Source organism: Geospiza fortis, unplaced genomic scaffold, assembly GCF_000277835.1.
Source record: "Geospiza fortis unplaced genomic scaffold, GeoFor_1.0 scaffold118, whole genome shotgun sequence".
Classification (NCBI taxonomy): Eukaryota; Metazoa; Chordata; class Aves; order Passeriformes; family Thraupidae; genus Geospiza; species Geospiza fortis.
In genome coordinates, this window is record NW_005054380.1 from 1,975,895 (window position 1) to 1,993,397 (window position 17,503).

A 17,503-nucleotide genomic window follows, 5' to 3' on the forward strand; every position below is an offset into this window, starting at 1 on the left:
CGGCCGGGCAGCGGGAGCGCCCCTCGCCCCGGGGCCGGGCCCTCCCCGGCCTGTCACCCCGACCCTCCCCGGGCTGTGCCCCGCCGCCTCAGCCCTCGCCGGGGATGCTGCCGGCCGTGAGTCCCCGGGAAAAGTCTCTGTCTCGGGAGTCCCATTGGAAACGGAACGCGGCTCCCCTGCTCAGGGGCTTTCTTGCACTGCAGGCATTTCTACAGCTAATTAAATGTTATTGAGCACACCCGGTGTGAGCAGCACCCTGGTTGCGCTGGGCAGCGTGCTGGCTGAGCTGGGTGCTTTGGTGGTGGTCACATCCCCATTCCTTGTGGACAGGCTGTTCCTACTGGGGCTGGTGAGTGGAGTAATGAATCGATTGCTGATGAACATGGAAACAACACCTTCTAGTCCTACGCTTGTTGTGAAGTGGAGCTGTTGACGCAGCGAATGAATATCAAATGTTTCAGCCCAAAGTGAAATAATTCTTAAATGAGTATAACTTCCCAAAACACAACTTTCCCTAAAATCTCCTAAACCTTGCCATCCCCTTGGACTTGGTCACCTCAAAGGTCTTTTCCAACCTCAACAGTTCTATGACTCCGTGGTTCTGCAATTCTTACAGTACCAACCCTTCTGATTCCCGACATGTAGCTTGTTTTTTAGTGGGTTTTCTCTGTTCCCCTTTCAGATTCCCTCTGAAGGATTCGAAGCGCTTGATTCAGTGGCTGAAAGCTGTTCAGAGAGACAACTGGACTCCCACCAAGTATTCCTTTCTCTGCAGTGAGCACTTCACCAAAGACAGTTTCTTCAAGCGGCTGGAAGACCATCACCGCTTGCTGAAGCCCACTGCTGTCCCCACCATCTTCCAGCTGGTGGAGAAGAAGCACGGCAAGCTGGATTATGTCAGGAGCAGAAGGAAAATAGCCAGGCAGGTGCTGGTGCAGGATGGGGAGGCCCCGCAGGAGGGAGGCGGTGAGGTAGCACCCAGGTCTCCATCTTCTGGCCAGGACTTCATGGTGATGCAAGGGACGAAAGAGATGGAGGAGGCCACTCTGAAAGAGGAAGTAGGATCCATGCCCAAGGAGGAACCAGCCCTCCACAGCCAGCTGGACGGCCCTCGGAGAAGGACGTTAGGGGATCATTTGGGCACCAAGCCTGGGGTGCAGGTAAAGCCCGAGAGGTCTCCTGGCAAGGACTGTGCCAGGGGCAGCTGGGCAGGGAGCTGGGTGGCAGACAGGAGCGGCGTGTCCGTGGACGATTTCACCCCTCCTGCCTCCGGTGCCTGCAAGTTCATCGGCTCCCTGCACTCGTACAGCTTTTCCTCCAAGCACGCCAGGGAGAGGCCGTCTCTCCCCAAGGAGCAGCTAGAAAGGAAAAGGCCAAAGAGAGACGTGGAGCCCAGCTGCAGCAGCCAGCCCTTGGGGCACGACAAGGCCGTCACAGAAGTGTCCCCGACGTCCTCCCTCACGGCCACTCCCCAGAAACCCTCCCAGGGTCTGTCAGCGTCCCCGGCTGACCTGACCCCTCGTCCCGCCGCCGAGGCCGTGCTGGGGCGCAAGGGGGACACGGACGCCAACCCCATGTCCATCAACGAGGTGATCATGTCGGCCTCGGGCGCCTGCAAGCTCATCGACTCCCTGCACTCGTACTGCTTCTCCTCCCGGCAGAGCAAGAGCCAGGTGTGCTGCTTGCGGGAGCAGGTGGAGAAGAAGAACGGGGAGCTGAAGCTCCTGAGGCAGAGGATCAGCCGCTCCGACAGCCAAGTCAGGAAGCTGAAGGAGAAGCTGAATGAGATGAAGCGCAACAGTTTCCCTTACTTGAACAGCCTGATATCCCAGGACTGTGGTCAGTATTGCCAGGGGTGCTGCACTGAGGTGGAATTCCTTGTTTTCTTAAGTTGGGGGCTGTGAAAGGTGTGATGGGGAAAAGGTATGACACTCTGGGAAGGAGATGTAGCAGCTTGGTAAGACCAATGGATACAGATTAAAGAATTCACTCAGTGGGCACACAAGTTAATTCTTACATCCCTGACCTTTCCAAGATGTGGAATAGGAATTTAGATTGTGGTGTTACAGGCAACTTTGTTCATTAATTTATTTTCTTGTCTTTCTGGATTATTTTAACTTGTTTGTGATACAGTGGCTCCTGCTAGGATTTTCCTTCTTCCTTTGGCACATGCCTGTGATTTTTTTTCTGGTGTGTTAATGAGCTGTCCTAGCAGCAGGTATCTGGGAAAGCTGTTATTGTCCTCAGTGGCATAAGAAATAGTTTTGATATTGGATTTCATTTACTGCACTCAGTACTGAGAATACAGGAAATGCAAGTGAGGTGGGAGGTATCAAATATGACAATGTCATGATGCACATCGAGGTCACAATTTGTGAGCAAATGTCTGTCTTTGCTTTGATCCTTTCCTCCCTTGGAAGGCAGAAGAAGTCAGGAAACATAATAAAGCAGGGAGTGATGGAAGATGCTTCTCTATCAATTACAAAAATAATAATTAAGCACCATAAAACATAGGAGAAGTCAGTGAGGGATCAGGTCACGTAAAATGTTTGTTACCTAGAAGTCAAATGAGGCCCTTCTTGCAAAAAAAAAGTGTCCTTTAATGTACAATGTGTGCACAGTGATTGTGGTTGCAAGGTGCATTTCAGGGCAGGAGTTTAGGACCATCTAATGGTGGTGTGTGTGTGGCTGCTGAGAAAACATTGGGTGGCCTTGGAAAGGATTTGTGATGTGGGGCTTGCTTGGAGAAGTTGTCACCTGTGGAGGGTTGGGTGTCTCCTGATGGCTGATTCTCACCTTTCCTTTTGGAGAAACACTCCATGGCTTCTTCTGGAGATGTTGGGCACTCAGAAAAGTGTTGCTGACACAGACAGGCACATTCTCCAGGCTGTTGCAGCATGGCCAACTTCCTCACTGCAAGAGGAAAGTAGACTCTAAAATTCATGAAGGCTGACACCCAGCACTACTTTTCCCATATGTATCTAATTTTTCAAAGTATGGGAAAACTCACACTTTTATTTGGGTAGAGAGGGGAAAAGTTTTGCCCTGGGAAATCAGCATAGTCTTGTTTGTACCTTCAGGTCTGCATTTTTGTATTGTTTAGGTGTCAAACTGAAGAAAATAATTAAATACCATTTTAGGGTTCCATAGTTGTCATTCATATATACACATATATTTATGTAGGTATATGAAATATTTATTTATACATTTATTTAAAAAGGTGTCTGCCTTTGTTGGAATACCTTCACTGAGATACTAATTGCAGAAAGAGTATCTTTAAAGATTTTTTTTTATTCTGGTAAGCACTATGATTTTTCTCCTTTTTCTCAAGATTAGTGTTTTTATAGATACGTCTTTAAGAAGTGAAAATTTTATGTTCTTGTAAAGATATTCTTAATATATGAGTTACATACTCTATTTTATAAGGGAAAATGTAATTTTTCTTAATGAATTGACAAATTCATTACCCATTCTCCCATCTTTTATCAACAAAACTGGAGATCAGTGTGTGAAAATGAACCATTTTGGCAATTGTAGCTTGGCATGATGGGAAGTTTATATGGAACCCTTTGGCTGGGAACTTTTTTAATGGGTTGGTTGGTGACTGACTGGCTTTTTAAAAATTTTTTTTAGCTTCATCTTGGTATCTTTCTGTTTTGGACTCTTTTTTTTTTGTGTGCTTGTAGTACTAGTTCATGGCAGTGAAAATAGCTGATGAAGTGCAGCCAGCTGAGTCTGGTTTATGCCCAGACATTGAGTTTTACTGTAATACAAAGCTGAGTTAAGAAAGACTTTTCATATTCATAAAACTACAGTCAGGTAACACATTAATAACAGTCTTTGTTAGCAGCCCTGTCTCAGTTGTCCCAGCACATCTGATGTGTGGTTGAGGTGATGGCTTTAGCTGTGAACCTGAGCCTGCATATTTTTTTCTGCTGAAGGCATTTCCTTGTGTGTAAGTACCAGACTGGACTGACCATGCAAGTTGTTACCTGTCTGCATCCCTCACCTTCAGCTGTTTCCTCAAAATCCTGAGCACAACACACCAACTTTAGGCCCACACCCACTCAGCAGGACTTCCTTTCAGTGCTAGTTCTCACATATTTCCCTCTAATGAGACCAATAAATTTCTGCTGGCTGTCTCCAAGCTGCAGCAGGCTGGGAAGAGCAGGTTTGTGCAGGAGTGCTGCCCAGCACTGCCTGCCAGCCACACTTGGGGCTGGGTGACTCAGGGTGGCCAAGTGGCTCCAAATCCAGCTGTCACAATGTGCTTGAGGGCTGTTTCCCAACCTGTCTTACCCTGGTGTAGGAGAGGCCTCAGGCTGTCTACAGCACAGCTGAAATGGTGGCCTTTTCCATCTAAAGTTTGAATTTAGGTGTTTGTGGTAGGAAAATATTTCCTGCTGCTTCATGAGGTCCATGGAGGCTGAGGAGTGCTGCTGGTGGACAAGTGTGGTTAGGCATGGTGTACCAGGCAGGACAGGGTGGGATGTGGCTTCTGGAGGATCACAGGATGCTCTGGGAGAAATGAGGGAGAGCCAGCAAACAACCAGGGATGTGTCCTGGAGAAGTCATGGGTGTCCTGACAGCACTGTCTGACCTTCTTCTGCTTGAAGGTTTCACAGCTCTGCTGTGTCAGCTGTGCTCACTCAGACAGGAGATCCCAGCAGCTCCTTCCACAGCACCACCTCCTCCTGCCGTGCCCCAGTTTGGTCTGGTTGTAAAACTACATCTCCCAGCAGGCAGCAGGATCAGTGTTTTACCCAAATATGAGCTCACTTCCCTCTTGGCCATCTTGCCACCCTGCACAGAGAGCTTTCTGGGGCAGGGGGGGCTGCAGGTACAGCAAATAGCAAAATATCTGCAAACATGGCCGGGCATGGAACAGACTCAGGTAGGATTCCATGGGATTTGAGTTTCTGGGTTCATCAGAGAGGTAAAGCTCTTAGAATTCAGCTGCTTGGGGGTATGAGGAGCCTCTTATGCTGCATGTCTGTTTTCATGAAGGTCATATTAAAGGCAGGAGAGTTTGCAAAATGAGTTCATGGGAAAAACAGTTAGAACTCTACTAGGAATGCATGGGAAATCTGGCTTGGATTTGTCTTTGGATATCTGTGCAAAGCCAGTGTAGAAATGGGGTCGTTTACAGTACGTTTTACATGCAAATGAGGCATAGTTGGCAAACTTAAGGCAAGCAGAAGGACAGAGCACTTAATGTGTGGTTTTGTGCTGAGGTGGAGTCCTGAAACCTGGTCTGTGGGGCCTGAAGTGATGTTGCCCATCCTGGTGGCAACAGATTTCATTCATGCTGCAGAAAAGGAAAAGCAAAATCCCGTTCCTGACTGGCATTGAGAAGTGGGGCTGTGCTTGGTTGGAGGTGCTGTGCTTTCACCTGGCTGGGGATTGTGCATGCTTGGAGGTGCTGTGCTTTCACCTGGCTGACAAGGACTGGACCAGCAAGGGGCTGGTGTCCAGTTCAGCTTGAAACTGAAATGTGCCTGATGGGTCACAGAGATGTTCTGTCAGGAAAATTGCCTCCACCAGGGCAGGCACTGCTAGCCTGGCAGTTGCATGTTAACTTAGAGCTAGATTTTGGAAGAAAACTGCTTTTATTCTGAGACAGCAGGTGCTGCTTGTGATTTTTTTTTTTGTGCCCTGGCTGGGGTAGAAAACTGGTCTGTAGGGTGAGCATTGCAAAGAACAAGAGAGCCATAAAGTAGACTGAGAGTGAGATAAGGAGTGGGAATATGTGTGCATAGGGGCTGAATCCATGGCAGGAGGTATCTTGAGAGATTTCACCCTGGCCTGAGCACTTGGGTGGGAGGTGAACTGTTTTGTGCTCAGCATGGTGCAGGCACACCAGCTTTGGGACTTGGTTGAGGGAGGTGGCTCTTTGACCTCCCCCTTGGAGAGAAAGGCAGTTGGAAGGGAGGAAACAAGACTTTTTACACTGCTGTTGGTTTGGGGTTTTTTAGTGGGATGGTGTTGTTCTTTCCAGGTTTTGTTTTTTTGCCTAATAGTCTATAGAATTTGTGCATTAAGCATTTAATTTTGCAGTGAGTTGGCAATGACTCACAACAAAAACCAGCTTGCAGCTAGGAAGCAATGAAACAGCAAACTAAGGAAAACTCGAGAGAAAGTCAGGCTGAGCTCAGGTAGGGTGTTTGGTTTCTCATAATAGAGTAGAATTTAAAAAATATTTTCTCTGTGTTTTATAAAGCAGAACTCTGGCAATGACTACAGGCAGTGGAGCATTACCACCTTGGCACTTGGCTATGAAATGAATTACTGAGTCTATAGCGTGAACATTTGTGAATATAACCCCATTCCCAGCTTTTGGAGCAGAGATGGGATGATCTGTTCAACAGCTGATCTGCTGGCACCTGGTGGGATGCATCTTTCTTGGGGGAGAAAGAGTTCTAGCACAGGAGCTGGGAGAGCTTGCTGATAGGGCCTTAAACTAGTTTGGAAAGGGGAAAGGGACAAAACCAGGGTCAGCAGGGAAGAGCAATGGGCTGCAGTGCCTAAATTTGAGGGAAGGAGCACTAATGGGATCCCTCAATCTGCTTCACCAGGGGCTGGTCACAGTGCACCACACCAGAAACGTCTCTGCATTAATGCACCCAGCAGGAGGGACCAGTGAGGAGCTGGAAGATTTGGCTCAGAGATCTGGCATCAGTGAAACCTGGTGGGAGTTTTCCCTGTGACTGGAGTGCCCTGAGGGACAGTTCCAGACTCCTCAGGAGGGACAGGCAGGGCAGGAGAGGCAGAGGGGTGGCACTGTGTGTGACAGAAGGGTTGGAGTGTCAGGAGCTCACAATTGGCAATGGCACAGTTGAGAACCTTTGGATAAGAATCAAGGGGCAAACAGATAATGCCATTTCATTGTGAGAGTCTACTCTGGACCTCCCAGCCAGGACAGTGACGCTGACAAATTATTCCTTGAGGAATTAAGGGATGATTCCAACTCAACTGCCCCAGGGGACTTCAACCTGCCAGGAATTAAGTGGGAGCATCTCACAGCTGGTACAGCCCGGGCCAGAAGGCTCCTAAAACACCTGCATGACAACTTGATGGAACAGGTCCTCAGGGAGCTGACTTGGAAGGATGATCTTCATCTCCTGCTTGTCATCAGAGAGGATCTCATGAGCAAAGTGAACTTTGGGGCCAACTTGGCCACAGAGACCACAGAGCCACCACCAGATCTCTGGTGACAGGAGGAAAAGTGCCTGAAAAACCTCAACTCTGGCCATGAGACCTCAGGCTGCTCAGGGAATTAGTGAGTAAGGTCCCTTGGGAAATGTTTCTGCAGGTTCTGGAATCTGTCAGTGCTGGTCACTTTTAAACTTCATCTCCTAAGGGCACAGGAACAGCAATTCCTAAATGTCAGAATTCAAGCAGGTGAGGCAGAAGGCTTGGCTGAACAGGGATTTCTCTTGGAAATAAGATGGAATGATGGAAGATTCCCAGTGGAAGCAAGGTCAGGTCATGTGGGAAGAACATAGAGATGCTGCTCCCCACTGTTGGGAGAAAATTCATACAGGCAAAGCTCAACTGGAGTCAAAGTTGCCAAAATTGCAGAGAAAAATAAAACTTTTTTTTTAATATACAAATGGCAAAAAGCAGTTTAGAAATAACATTGCCCCATTCCAGGATGAGGATGGTCACCTCACAAACAGGGACAGGGACAAGGCAAAGGTGTTTAATGCTTTCTTTTAAACCCAGTTAGCAACTGTGCTGAAAGGAAGAATTTCAGGGAACTGCCCAGTTGATGCTGCAGACCCCACACTTTGAAGACTCAGAGATTTTGTTTGGAGATTTGTTTTGTGAATTTTTGTTGGGGTTTGTTTTTTGTTGTTGTTGTTGTTGTTTGTATAGTTTTTTCCCTCAAGTTTTCTGCAGGAGGGGTTCCCCAGCTCAAGGAAATGGGTTAGCTGCCTTGTTAGCAACCAGCTGGCCCCTCCCTGTGGCTTTACTGATAAAGCTGTGTAGGAATTTGTGCCAACTTAGCTTTCTGTGCCAGGAATCCCACTCAAAAGCAGAGAGAACTCAGTATCTCCTGGTGCAAAGCCTGGACAGCCAGTTCCAGTGCAGGGTGGGATTTGGCTTGGAAATTTTCTGGAGATGGAAAAGATGTAGGAACCGCCTGTCTGTGAGTTTGGAGGGGTGGAGCAGGGTCAGGTGGTGAAATGGAACTGACCTGTGTGCTCAGGGCCTGGGTTGTGGCCTGAGTGACTTCCTGAAGGAAAGAGATCAAGGTGATCAGGTTGCTGATGGGTGTGTGGTTTTGTCTCATGAGTGTTATGTGAGATTTTGTAGAACCACAGGATGGTTTGGGATGAAGGGACCTTAAAGCTCGTCTTGTTCCAACCCCCTGCCATGGGCAGGGACACCTTCCACTTCACCAGGTTGTAGAGGAATGGGGTCTTGGAGATGCTGGGTCCCTAATGGCTTCCAGGAAGGGCAGGAGAGGTGACTCCAGGAATGTTTTTGTTTAGAAAGAGGATGCAGAGAGAGCTTCCCTGTTAGAAGGTAAAAGAGGAGCTGTGCATATGAATGCAAGGGAATCAGCATTTAAGAGGACCCCCTCTGAGTGTGAAGCTTGAAGTGTGCAGAAGGGTGACCAGGGTCTCTTGTGCTGCAAATTCTCAGATGTCATCTGTATTCTTGATGCTATCATACGCTTTCCTTTTAAACCACTTTAGTAGAGTTTTGTAAAAATGATGTGCTAGAAGTTTAGACCTTTAAAAAGGGATGTACAGGCTCCTTCATCAGTGTCTTTGACAGTGACTGTATCTATAAACCTGAAATTTGAAACTAAGCAGCTCAGCATAGAACTTCTTGTTGCTACAATAGTCTTGCATTTACCTGCCCTAACCATGACATAAAAAGACAAATTGCTTTTCAGATAACTGGGTTTTTGGGTTGTTGGGTTTTTTTGTTTTGTTTTTCTGGTGGGTTCAATCAGACTCTCTCCTGTCTGTCTCCCCTCTTGCATTTCCATTCTCCCAGCCCAGCCTTCCAGCCAGGAAGGAAAAAATTCTTAGTCCACAAGTCAGAGCCCAGCACTGAAGGTAAGAAGAGCATGGGATGAGGTCAGGATGTCTGCACTTACCTGCACTTCACTGAGCCCCTGGTCCTTACTCACTTCTGCTGCTCTGGACTTTTCCAAGCCACATGAGAATTAAAGAGCTCTCTAGCTCTGTCATCTAGCTAGTTTAGAAAAGGAATAATGATCACTTGGCTGTGTTGTTTGCCCAGGTGCCAGAGACTTCAGGATGTACAGTTCCATCTTCACTTCTCAGCTGGCTGGAATTCCAGCTCTTTGGAGGTGAGACCAGCTCACCAGGTCAGGCACCTCCAGCCAGGCTGGGTGCTGCACAGCAAGGCAGTGGGATGGTGGAAATGGCTTCTCTTGGCTTCTCTTGGTTTGTAACCAAGAATAAAGAGTGGGAATGGCTACAGCCATTCCTTTCATGTTGTTTTGATGCTTTTCCTGAAGTGCAAGCAGGAGAAAAGGAAGTGCCCAATGAAAGCGCTGTGGTGACAGAAACTGTGCTGCTCCTGGCATGCTGACCCAGGAGAGGGCAGCAGCAGCCCAGGCTGCAGGCTCCTGCAGCTTTTCCAAAGCTTTGCTTTTTGCTTCCATCATGGGAAATGAGCCTGCAAAGAGCTTGGAAAGAAATGCAGCAGAGAGTGAAAGGCAAACATCAGCTGGAGGGAGGAGCAGTATGCTGCTTACCCACAGAGCTGTGTGCTCCCCTCTTGGAACTGGAAAGGTGAGTGCAAGGAAATACTGTGCAGTACAGTGACACTGCTGCACAGGTTGTGGGAACCCCTTTCCAAGTCCTGGGCAAGCTGCTGGGGACTGCACAGTCTGACAGGGTGTTCTACAGATCCTGGCTCTGATGCTGTATAGACCTTTATCACTGATTTCCTACTGAGCTCTCATGTTTCCTCATGTTGCTTCCCTTGCAAAATACTTCAGCATAGAGCAAAGCAAGTAGCAGCACTTTGCTGACATGGGCTGGCTTTTCAAACCTGCTGTCTGTGGGGGAATGAGTACCACAAGTGGTCTCTCTTACCCAGGAAAGCTGCTCTTCCTTCTCCTTTGGCATTTCAGGTGTGGACTGTCCTTCCTCCTTGCTCTGTCTTTTAGCCTGACATTTCATAAAGAGGACAGTGAAACTCAGACTGGTCAAGCAAATTTTGGCCACACCCTTATTTTTAGGTTGTGATTTCTGCCTGCAGTTGAGTCTGTGCCTTTTAGATCAGCCTGTTCTTGTATTCTTGATCTCACTAGGTGTGGAAAACACCCCCCTGCAGCACCCACCTTGCCAGGATGAAATGTTTATCCCATGAGGGGGAAGAGGACATGCTTTAAGCTTACTTCAGTCATATTTCTCTGCATAACAGACTACTGAGAGTAGCAGGCACCCTGTTGGTGTGGGAATCCATCTTTCACAATATCCTGTGGGTGATGTTTTGATTTCCCTACTTACACCTTAGTAATGGATCTGCTCTGCTCTTCATGTGGCTTTAAATTGTCTGTTTCCATTTTCCTGATGTATTTTTTTCAGGTCACAGCCTCTGAAAGTAAAATGCAAAACTGTTTATCAAAACTCTCCTACAGCACCAAGCCTGACAGAGTTCAAGAAGAAGAAGCATTAGGATAACACTCTCAGGCACATGGTGTGACTCTTTGGGATGGTCTTGTGCAGGGCCAGGAGCTGGACTTGATGATCCTTGTGGATTCCTTCCAGCTCAGCTTATTGTGTGGTTGTAAAATGATTTGTTAAAGAAATTTTCACTTTGTGAAACAGACCTTGGTTGCTTTTTCATAACTGCAGTGACAAAGGGAAGTATCTTTCTCTTCCGTTTACTCTTTGCCTTACAGGCACCCAGGTATTTTTAAGATGTTTGCCTTAGTCCAGAGCCTTGGTAGAACAGCTTCTGAGTGATCCTTCCTTGTCTCTTTGTACAAGTTGAGGCCATTGTTAACCTCTTAAAAAATACTGTAGCCAAACTTTGATCTTGGATATGTACCCAGCCTGATTTTCTTTTGAAATGAGGACTCATTTCCTCAGCCTCTGAAACAAACAGGAACAGTATGTGCTCAGTGCTTGAGAGACATTAGCCCAGAGTGTTAGAGGTTTCATTATCATTTAATGATTCTTTGTGCTGAGGTTTCAGTCATCTTCTTCCCTGCACGTAGCTGGGAGGGGACTTTTCTTTCAGATCAAGCTACAGAGAGGAGTCAGAAATGGACCACCTGCAAGAGTGCTCTATGTGTGGCTGAGAGCTGGTTTGGAAACAGACCCACTTTCCATGACTGTTCATTGTTCCCCATCTCCCCCCTTGGAGCTGGCACTGCTCTGAAGAAAAGCATTGCTGTGGTGTAGAACCATTTCTGAGGTGGTTTGTGTTCACCTCCAGCCAGCTGGAGGCAGCTCACAGCAACCTGCAGAGCACAGATCCCTGAGTTTTCATTCTTCCTTCTTTCTTTTCCTTCACAGAGACTCCCCAGCTGAACCCTGTGATGGAACCCCTGTCCTGGATGCTGGGCACCTGGCTCTCAGACCCACCAGGAGATGGCACCTTCCCTACAATGAAGCCCTTCCAGTACCTGGAGGAAGTGCACATCTCTCACGTGGGACAGCCCATGCTCAACTTCTCGTAAGTCAGGGGATCTGCCTGTGTTAGCAGCAGCTCCTGGATTGGAGCAGCCATGGATTTGTTAGTTGGGTTTCTTTTCCAATGGCAAAGTACAGAAATTTTCACCTTAATTCACCAAAGTACATAAATTTTCACCGTAATTCTCAGCTTGTTTTCAAAACAAGATGATGCTGTGGAATGTCACTGCATGGTCTAACTTTGATTTTCCTTGAAAACTTGTGATTAATTGGCATTACAAATGCCAATTACAGTGGCCCATGAAGAGTAATTTTAGATGATTGGCTTTAAGGCATTTGCACCATAGTGTGCCAAAAGCTGATAGGCCAAGAAATGCTTATAATATATTGTAATTAGGAATAGTTAGCTTCTGATTGAGATAGCATGAATTATAACATCTGTGTTGTCTCACCCTTCACATGAAACTGAAAATGGAATAAAAGTTTTTAAAACACCTCTCAGTTGCCCCATCTGAGTCAGAAGAGGGCATAATCTGACAAAAACTTGTGACTAATTGGCATTCTTTGTGAAATTCCCACTTAGAATAAATGAAGGAGCTATGGCATGGCTACCAGGTTTCTGCATTTTAAGCTGTGGTCCTCAGTCTTCACCACTGTGAAAATCTGAGGAAAATTAGTGCTTATCAAACCATGTGGGACAGGAGGCAGGTAGCTTAACTACTTGCTTTGGCTTCAGGTGGTTGTTCTAAGAGAAATCAAAAGAAATCCAGAGGGAGGGAAGTGACAGGTTGGCTACTGCTCAGTCGTGCTCCAGTGTTCCTTCAAGAGGGGTGAGTTGGAAAGTGTGTTGCTTTGAAAACCAAGAAAAGAAGAATTACAAGATGGAAGTGCTGTGTGAGAGATGCCCTGTGTTCCTGGAGTGTGCTGGAGCTGCCAGCTCAGCCTGGGACTGCTTTTGTCCAATTTCCAAAAGCAACAAAGCTCTGACAGTCTTGCTAGTCTTGCTCTGGCTGTACCTCCCTCCTCAGCTTGTGAACAGTTCCTTGTTTGCGTCACCTTTTTTTTGCCCCTCCTTTTCTTTGTGCCAAGGAGTTACACAGCTGTGAGCTGTTGAGTTTTAGGAAGCACCAGGAAAATAGGCAGCAGTCCTGGAGGACAGTGGCTCTTAACAGACAGTCCCTGTATCCCTTAAATGTTCCAAGCCCTGAAAACTGCCTGATTTAAGTTTGTTTCTCCTTTGATAAGTATAATCACCCATGTTATGGGTGACCAAACCTACAGTTCTTAAGGCCTCCTGAAGAATAAATAAGAGTCTGAGATGAATTTTTATCTTTTTGAAGGAAGTGATGGGAGAAATATGTCTGCTCTGTTGTTTCCTACGGCAAGGAATATACAGATCAAACAACTTTTCCAGGTGATAAAGCTAAATAAATATCTGGAATTACTGTATCATCTTTATTTGAGAAAAGGTTTTGAGACACACATGGCTTCAGTATCTGTGAAACATCTGAGTTCCTGAGGGGTTGCTGAGCTAGTTCTTAGAAAGACCCAGGGGTCATGGAAAGTCTAAAGCTTGAAGTTGAACTTAAGGACTTAAGTCTTTAAGTTAACTTAAAGACTTAAAGACTTGAACTTAAAGACTTGAACTTAAAGACTTAACTTGAACTTAAAGACTGAGCTCCAGCTCTTACCTCTGTCAGGTAATCGTATTTCTCTAGGTTTTCATCTCTCAACTGTGAAGTGTTGTCAGTCTTGTACTCTTCAAAGAATACTGCAGGCACTCATGTGGTTAAATAAGAGGCAGCCAAGCCAAAAAATGTCTTTTGAGTGCAAAGCACATCAGATTTGTGCTCTGGTTTGCCCTCAGGTTCAACGCCTTCCACCCGGACACCAGGAAGCCCATGCACCGGGAGTGTGGCTTCATCCGCCTCAAACCCGACACTAACAAGGTGGCCTTCATCAGTGCCCAGAACACAGGTACACTCCTGATACCCACTCTGGGGAAAAGTAGAGGTTTTTACTCTGCTGGGCCATTTCATCACTTTTTCAGACAGTTCTTGCACCTCTCACAGTTTTATTTTATTAATTTTTCCCTATTGGAATCGCTGCTCTTTGGTGCTGGACCCACAGTGGTTCCTAAACAAGGAGAGCCTCCCAGTGTGTGGGTGCAGCACCTTGGTGCTTCTTGCCTTATGGGGACTGAATGAGAAAAAATCACATCTCAGTTATTATAAGTGAAAGTGTTAAACCCCAGTTGATGCTGAAGTTTGCATCTAAAATGACAGGTGCTGAAGGGAGGAGTGCCAGTTGTGCTGTGACACTCATCCTACATGGTGTGAATAAGTCCAGCTTTCCATGTCTGAGGTTGTGTGGATCTGCAGTTGTTCAATATATAAAAATAAACAAGGCAAATAAAACCATTCTCCACAGGGAGTGCTGGTCTGTTAAGCAGCCTAATAGAGCATGGAGTGGTTTGGGTTGGGTTGGAAGGAACCTTAAATCTCATTGTACCTCCCTGCCATGGTCAGGGACACCTTCACCAGACCAGGTTATTCCAAGTCCTGTCTGACTTTGAACACTTCCAGGGATGGGGCAGCCACAGCTTCTCTGGCCTCACCACCCTCACAGGGAAGAATTTCTTCCCAATATCTAACATAGATTTCTTCTCTTACAGATTAAAAGCTTTTTCCTTGTCCTGTCCTTATCTGAAAGTGTAAAAAATCCCTCTTCCTCTTTTTTATAAGCTTCCTTTTAAAGTACTGAAAGGTCAAGATAACAATTGTGACATGCTTAAATAATCTTTGTAGCCTAATAATATGCGTGCCCTTGCTTTTCCCTAGGTCTGGTGGAGGTGGAGGAAGGGGAGGTGAATGGACAAGAGCTATCTATAGCTTCTCACTCCATAGCCAGGATCTCCTTTGCCAAGAAGCCCCATGTAGAGCAGGTGAGTGCACACAGAGTGAGCCATTTCCATAGCACTGCTTGCCCCAGGAGGAGTGTGGTTGAGAGGATATATTATTTAGCATGCTTTAATTACAGAATGCCATCAGGGGTTCTTGGAAGTACTGCATGGCATCCTGGCTTATTCTTTCTGTAAGAGCCTTCAGAAGAGATTTTTTTGTACATTATGAGACCCAGAGGGATCATTATGATAAAAACTGACAGGCTGGATCAGACCAGCTAACCCAGAATCCTGTCTCCAGAATGGCTAGTAGCAGGTCCTTAGGGAAGAAAAGAGGAAAGTCTTGGCTAAATACTCTTTTATGGCAGTGGGATTAGTTATTAATGCTGGTTTTCTGGATTGATTGCAGTATGAGGATGCACATTTAAGGTGTGGTCAGTACTGGGCCTCATGAGGATATTTCAGGAACACCTGCATCTCACTCTTTGCTTTTCAGAGCATTCAGACCTTGCTCTGGGCTCTTTTCCCATCTTTGGCTGCAGGGTAGGGCTGGCACTTGCTGTCAGCTGCACCTTTGGTTGGCTGCTTTTGGAGGTTTGACTGTTTTGGGTTTGTAGTGGGGGTCTGTTGATACAGCTGGAGGGGTACAGCCAGCTGTGAGGGCAGTGACACTGCTGGAGTCAGTGTGGCATCCTGAGGTCACCTCTGGAAGTGTCACTGTCACATCTGAAGCTGTGGTGGCTGAGCAGCAGCTGAGAGACAAGCTCTCACAGCCTGGTTTTTGTGTGCTATAAAACTGGCCCTTAGACAGCAGGGAGCACAAGTTTGTGCAGATGTAGACAAAAATTTGATTTGCTTAGATAGTGTCCTAACTTTGGGAAGTCCAACTCCCCTGCCTTGGGGTGCATGTTTTCAGTTGTTGGGTTTCCTCTTTCCCAGGAACAGCTGTACTGCCTCCTTCCCATAGCAGAAGTCAATTAGATACTGTGGGTGTCAGCAGGGAGGCAGAGCTCTGGATTGCAAATATTTAAATAAAAGGGATTGTCCTCTTTGAGTCATGGCCTGAACTGTGGGCAGATGGACTGGCAGGAGGAGAGGGCAAAGCACAGAAAGCCAGCAGATGTATTCCTAGCTTAGGGCTCCAAGGCTGGCCTTGGCTGGAGAAGGAAGCTCTGGGGCTGGAGGTTTGTGCCCATCTGGCACCTGTGGGAAGCTCAGGCCCAGGGACTGGTCCTACTGAGTATCTGGGAGTCCCTTGCTGGTGAAGGAAGGTGTGGAATGAGAGGGGTTGTCAGGAAACCAGCTCCAGAGCCTTTTCCCTTTCACCAAGAACAGCTTAAATTACCTGTGGAAATGAAGAGGCCACAGGTTTGTGAGAAGGACATGTGTGCTGCTGCTGGAGCTGCTCAATTTGAGAAAAATTCACCATATTGCATTCCTGGTGAAAAGTGATTCAGGGTGGCTGTGGCTTGGCTGAGCTGTCACTGAGGCAGGAAGGCCCATTTCCTGCACCAGGCTGTCTCATGAGTGGTTTAGGTTGCTTGAAGAATCACCTTTAAAGGTGTTATCAATGCAGATTTGATACAAATTTGTGAAAGCACAGCTTAACAGAATTAAATGGCAAGGTTCCCTCTGTTGCTACTCGTGGATGAGGAGAGGCAAGGACAACCTCCATTCTTTATTGGATGGAGGGGGAATATGCAGGAGAAGAGGAGGCTCAGGGGAGACCTCATCACTCTGCAGTCCCTGAAAGGAGGTTGTAGCCAGGTAAGGGTTGTTCTCTTCTCCCAGGCAACCACTGACAGAACAAGAGGACACAGGCTTGAGCTGCACCAGGGGAGGCTTAGGCTGCACATTAGGAATAAGCTGTTCACAGAAAGGGCGATTGAGCATTGGAAGGAGCTGCCCAGGGGGTGGTGCAGTCACTGTCCCTGGAGGTGTTTAAGAAAGGCCTGGATGTGGCACTCAGTGCCATGGTTTAGTTAATAAGAGGTTATTAGGTCATAGGCTGGTCCTGATGGTCTCAAAGGTCTTTTCCAGCTTAGTTAATTCTGTGATTCTGTGAACCTGCCTTGTTCCATGGATAATGGGCTTGGAGCTGGTGTTGTGGAGAGGGCTGCTTGCTTTAGGAGAGAAACCTCCTTGTTTATTTGCCTGCTGTAATGAGGATATCCTTCCATTGACAGCAGGCAGGTGGATGGCAAAGGGAAGAAAGCACAGGTAAGGCATTCAGCTTGTGGACACTCATTGCTTGATTTCCTTATTTCTTTTCCTCCCTCTGGTTTAGATTACCAGAAAATTCAGGCTCAATTCCGATGGGAAGCTCGAACAAACTGTCTCAATGGCAACCACTACGCAGCCCATGACTCAGCACTTACACATCACCTACAAGAAGGTGACACCCTGACACCAGGAGTGCTGGGTCACCTCCCTGAGGGCAAGGAGCAAGGACATCATGCACCAAGAGCAGCAGCAGCTCAGGAGCATGGCGTGGCAGACCCCAGAGCTGGCTGTCTGTGCTTGTCCCTTGGGCCCCAGAGCTGCCTGTCCTTTTGAGAATGTTACTCAGATGTTTCTGTAATGGTATATAAAAAAAAAATAAATAAAAAGCTTTTATTTTTATGGCTGTGTCTTTGGTGTGACTGCAGGGTGGTGTGTGCTGCCTGCTGCTTTGTAGTGCTCATGGAGGGGCTTTGTGCTCCCTGTTCAGTAGCAGGTGTTGGAGTGGAGATCCAGCCTCCTGGACAGCCTGGAGAGCTTTGGGGAAGCCACGGGGTTCTGGAATGGGTTTGCACTGCAGGGGAAGACCCTGAGAACTGCAGAGCCTGTCCAGTGGAACTTGGCTCAAATATCGAGAGGGAGCACCTACACCTTGCTCTGGGAGTTTGTCCAGCAGTGTGAGGGGAATTGCTGCAGTGTCAGAGGTCAGGGCCAGACTTCAGCACAGAATATCCCAAGAGTTTGGGGA

The 17,503-nt window shown here is 47.2% G+C and overlaps 1 protein-coding gene across 1 annotated transcript; it reads left to right on the forward strand.

Annotated features, from left to right (window-relative positions):
• The first annotated feature begins 227 nt into the window (after window positions 1-227).
• On the forward strand, window positions 228-17,157 carry THAP4 (THAP domain containing 4). The gene is made up of 6 exons (XM_031060319.1): window positions 228-349; window positions 683-1,839; window positions 11,517-11,676; window positions 13,501-13,610; window positions 14,474-14,577; window positions 16,823-17,157. Exons 2-6 carry the CDS (start codon window positions 1,008-1,010, stop codon window positions 16,940-16,942), a joined length of 1,326 nt encoding a protein of 441 aa, XP_030916179.1. The 5' UTR covers window positions 228-349; window positions 683-1,007; the 3' UTR covers window positions 16,943-17,157.
• Window positions 17,158-17,503: the final 346 nt, after the last annotated feature.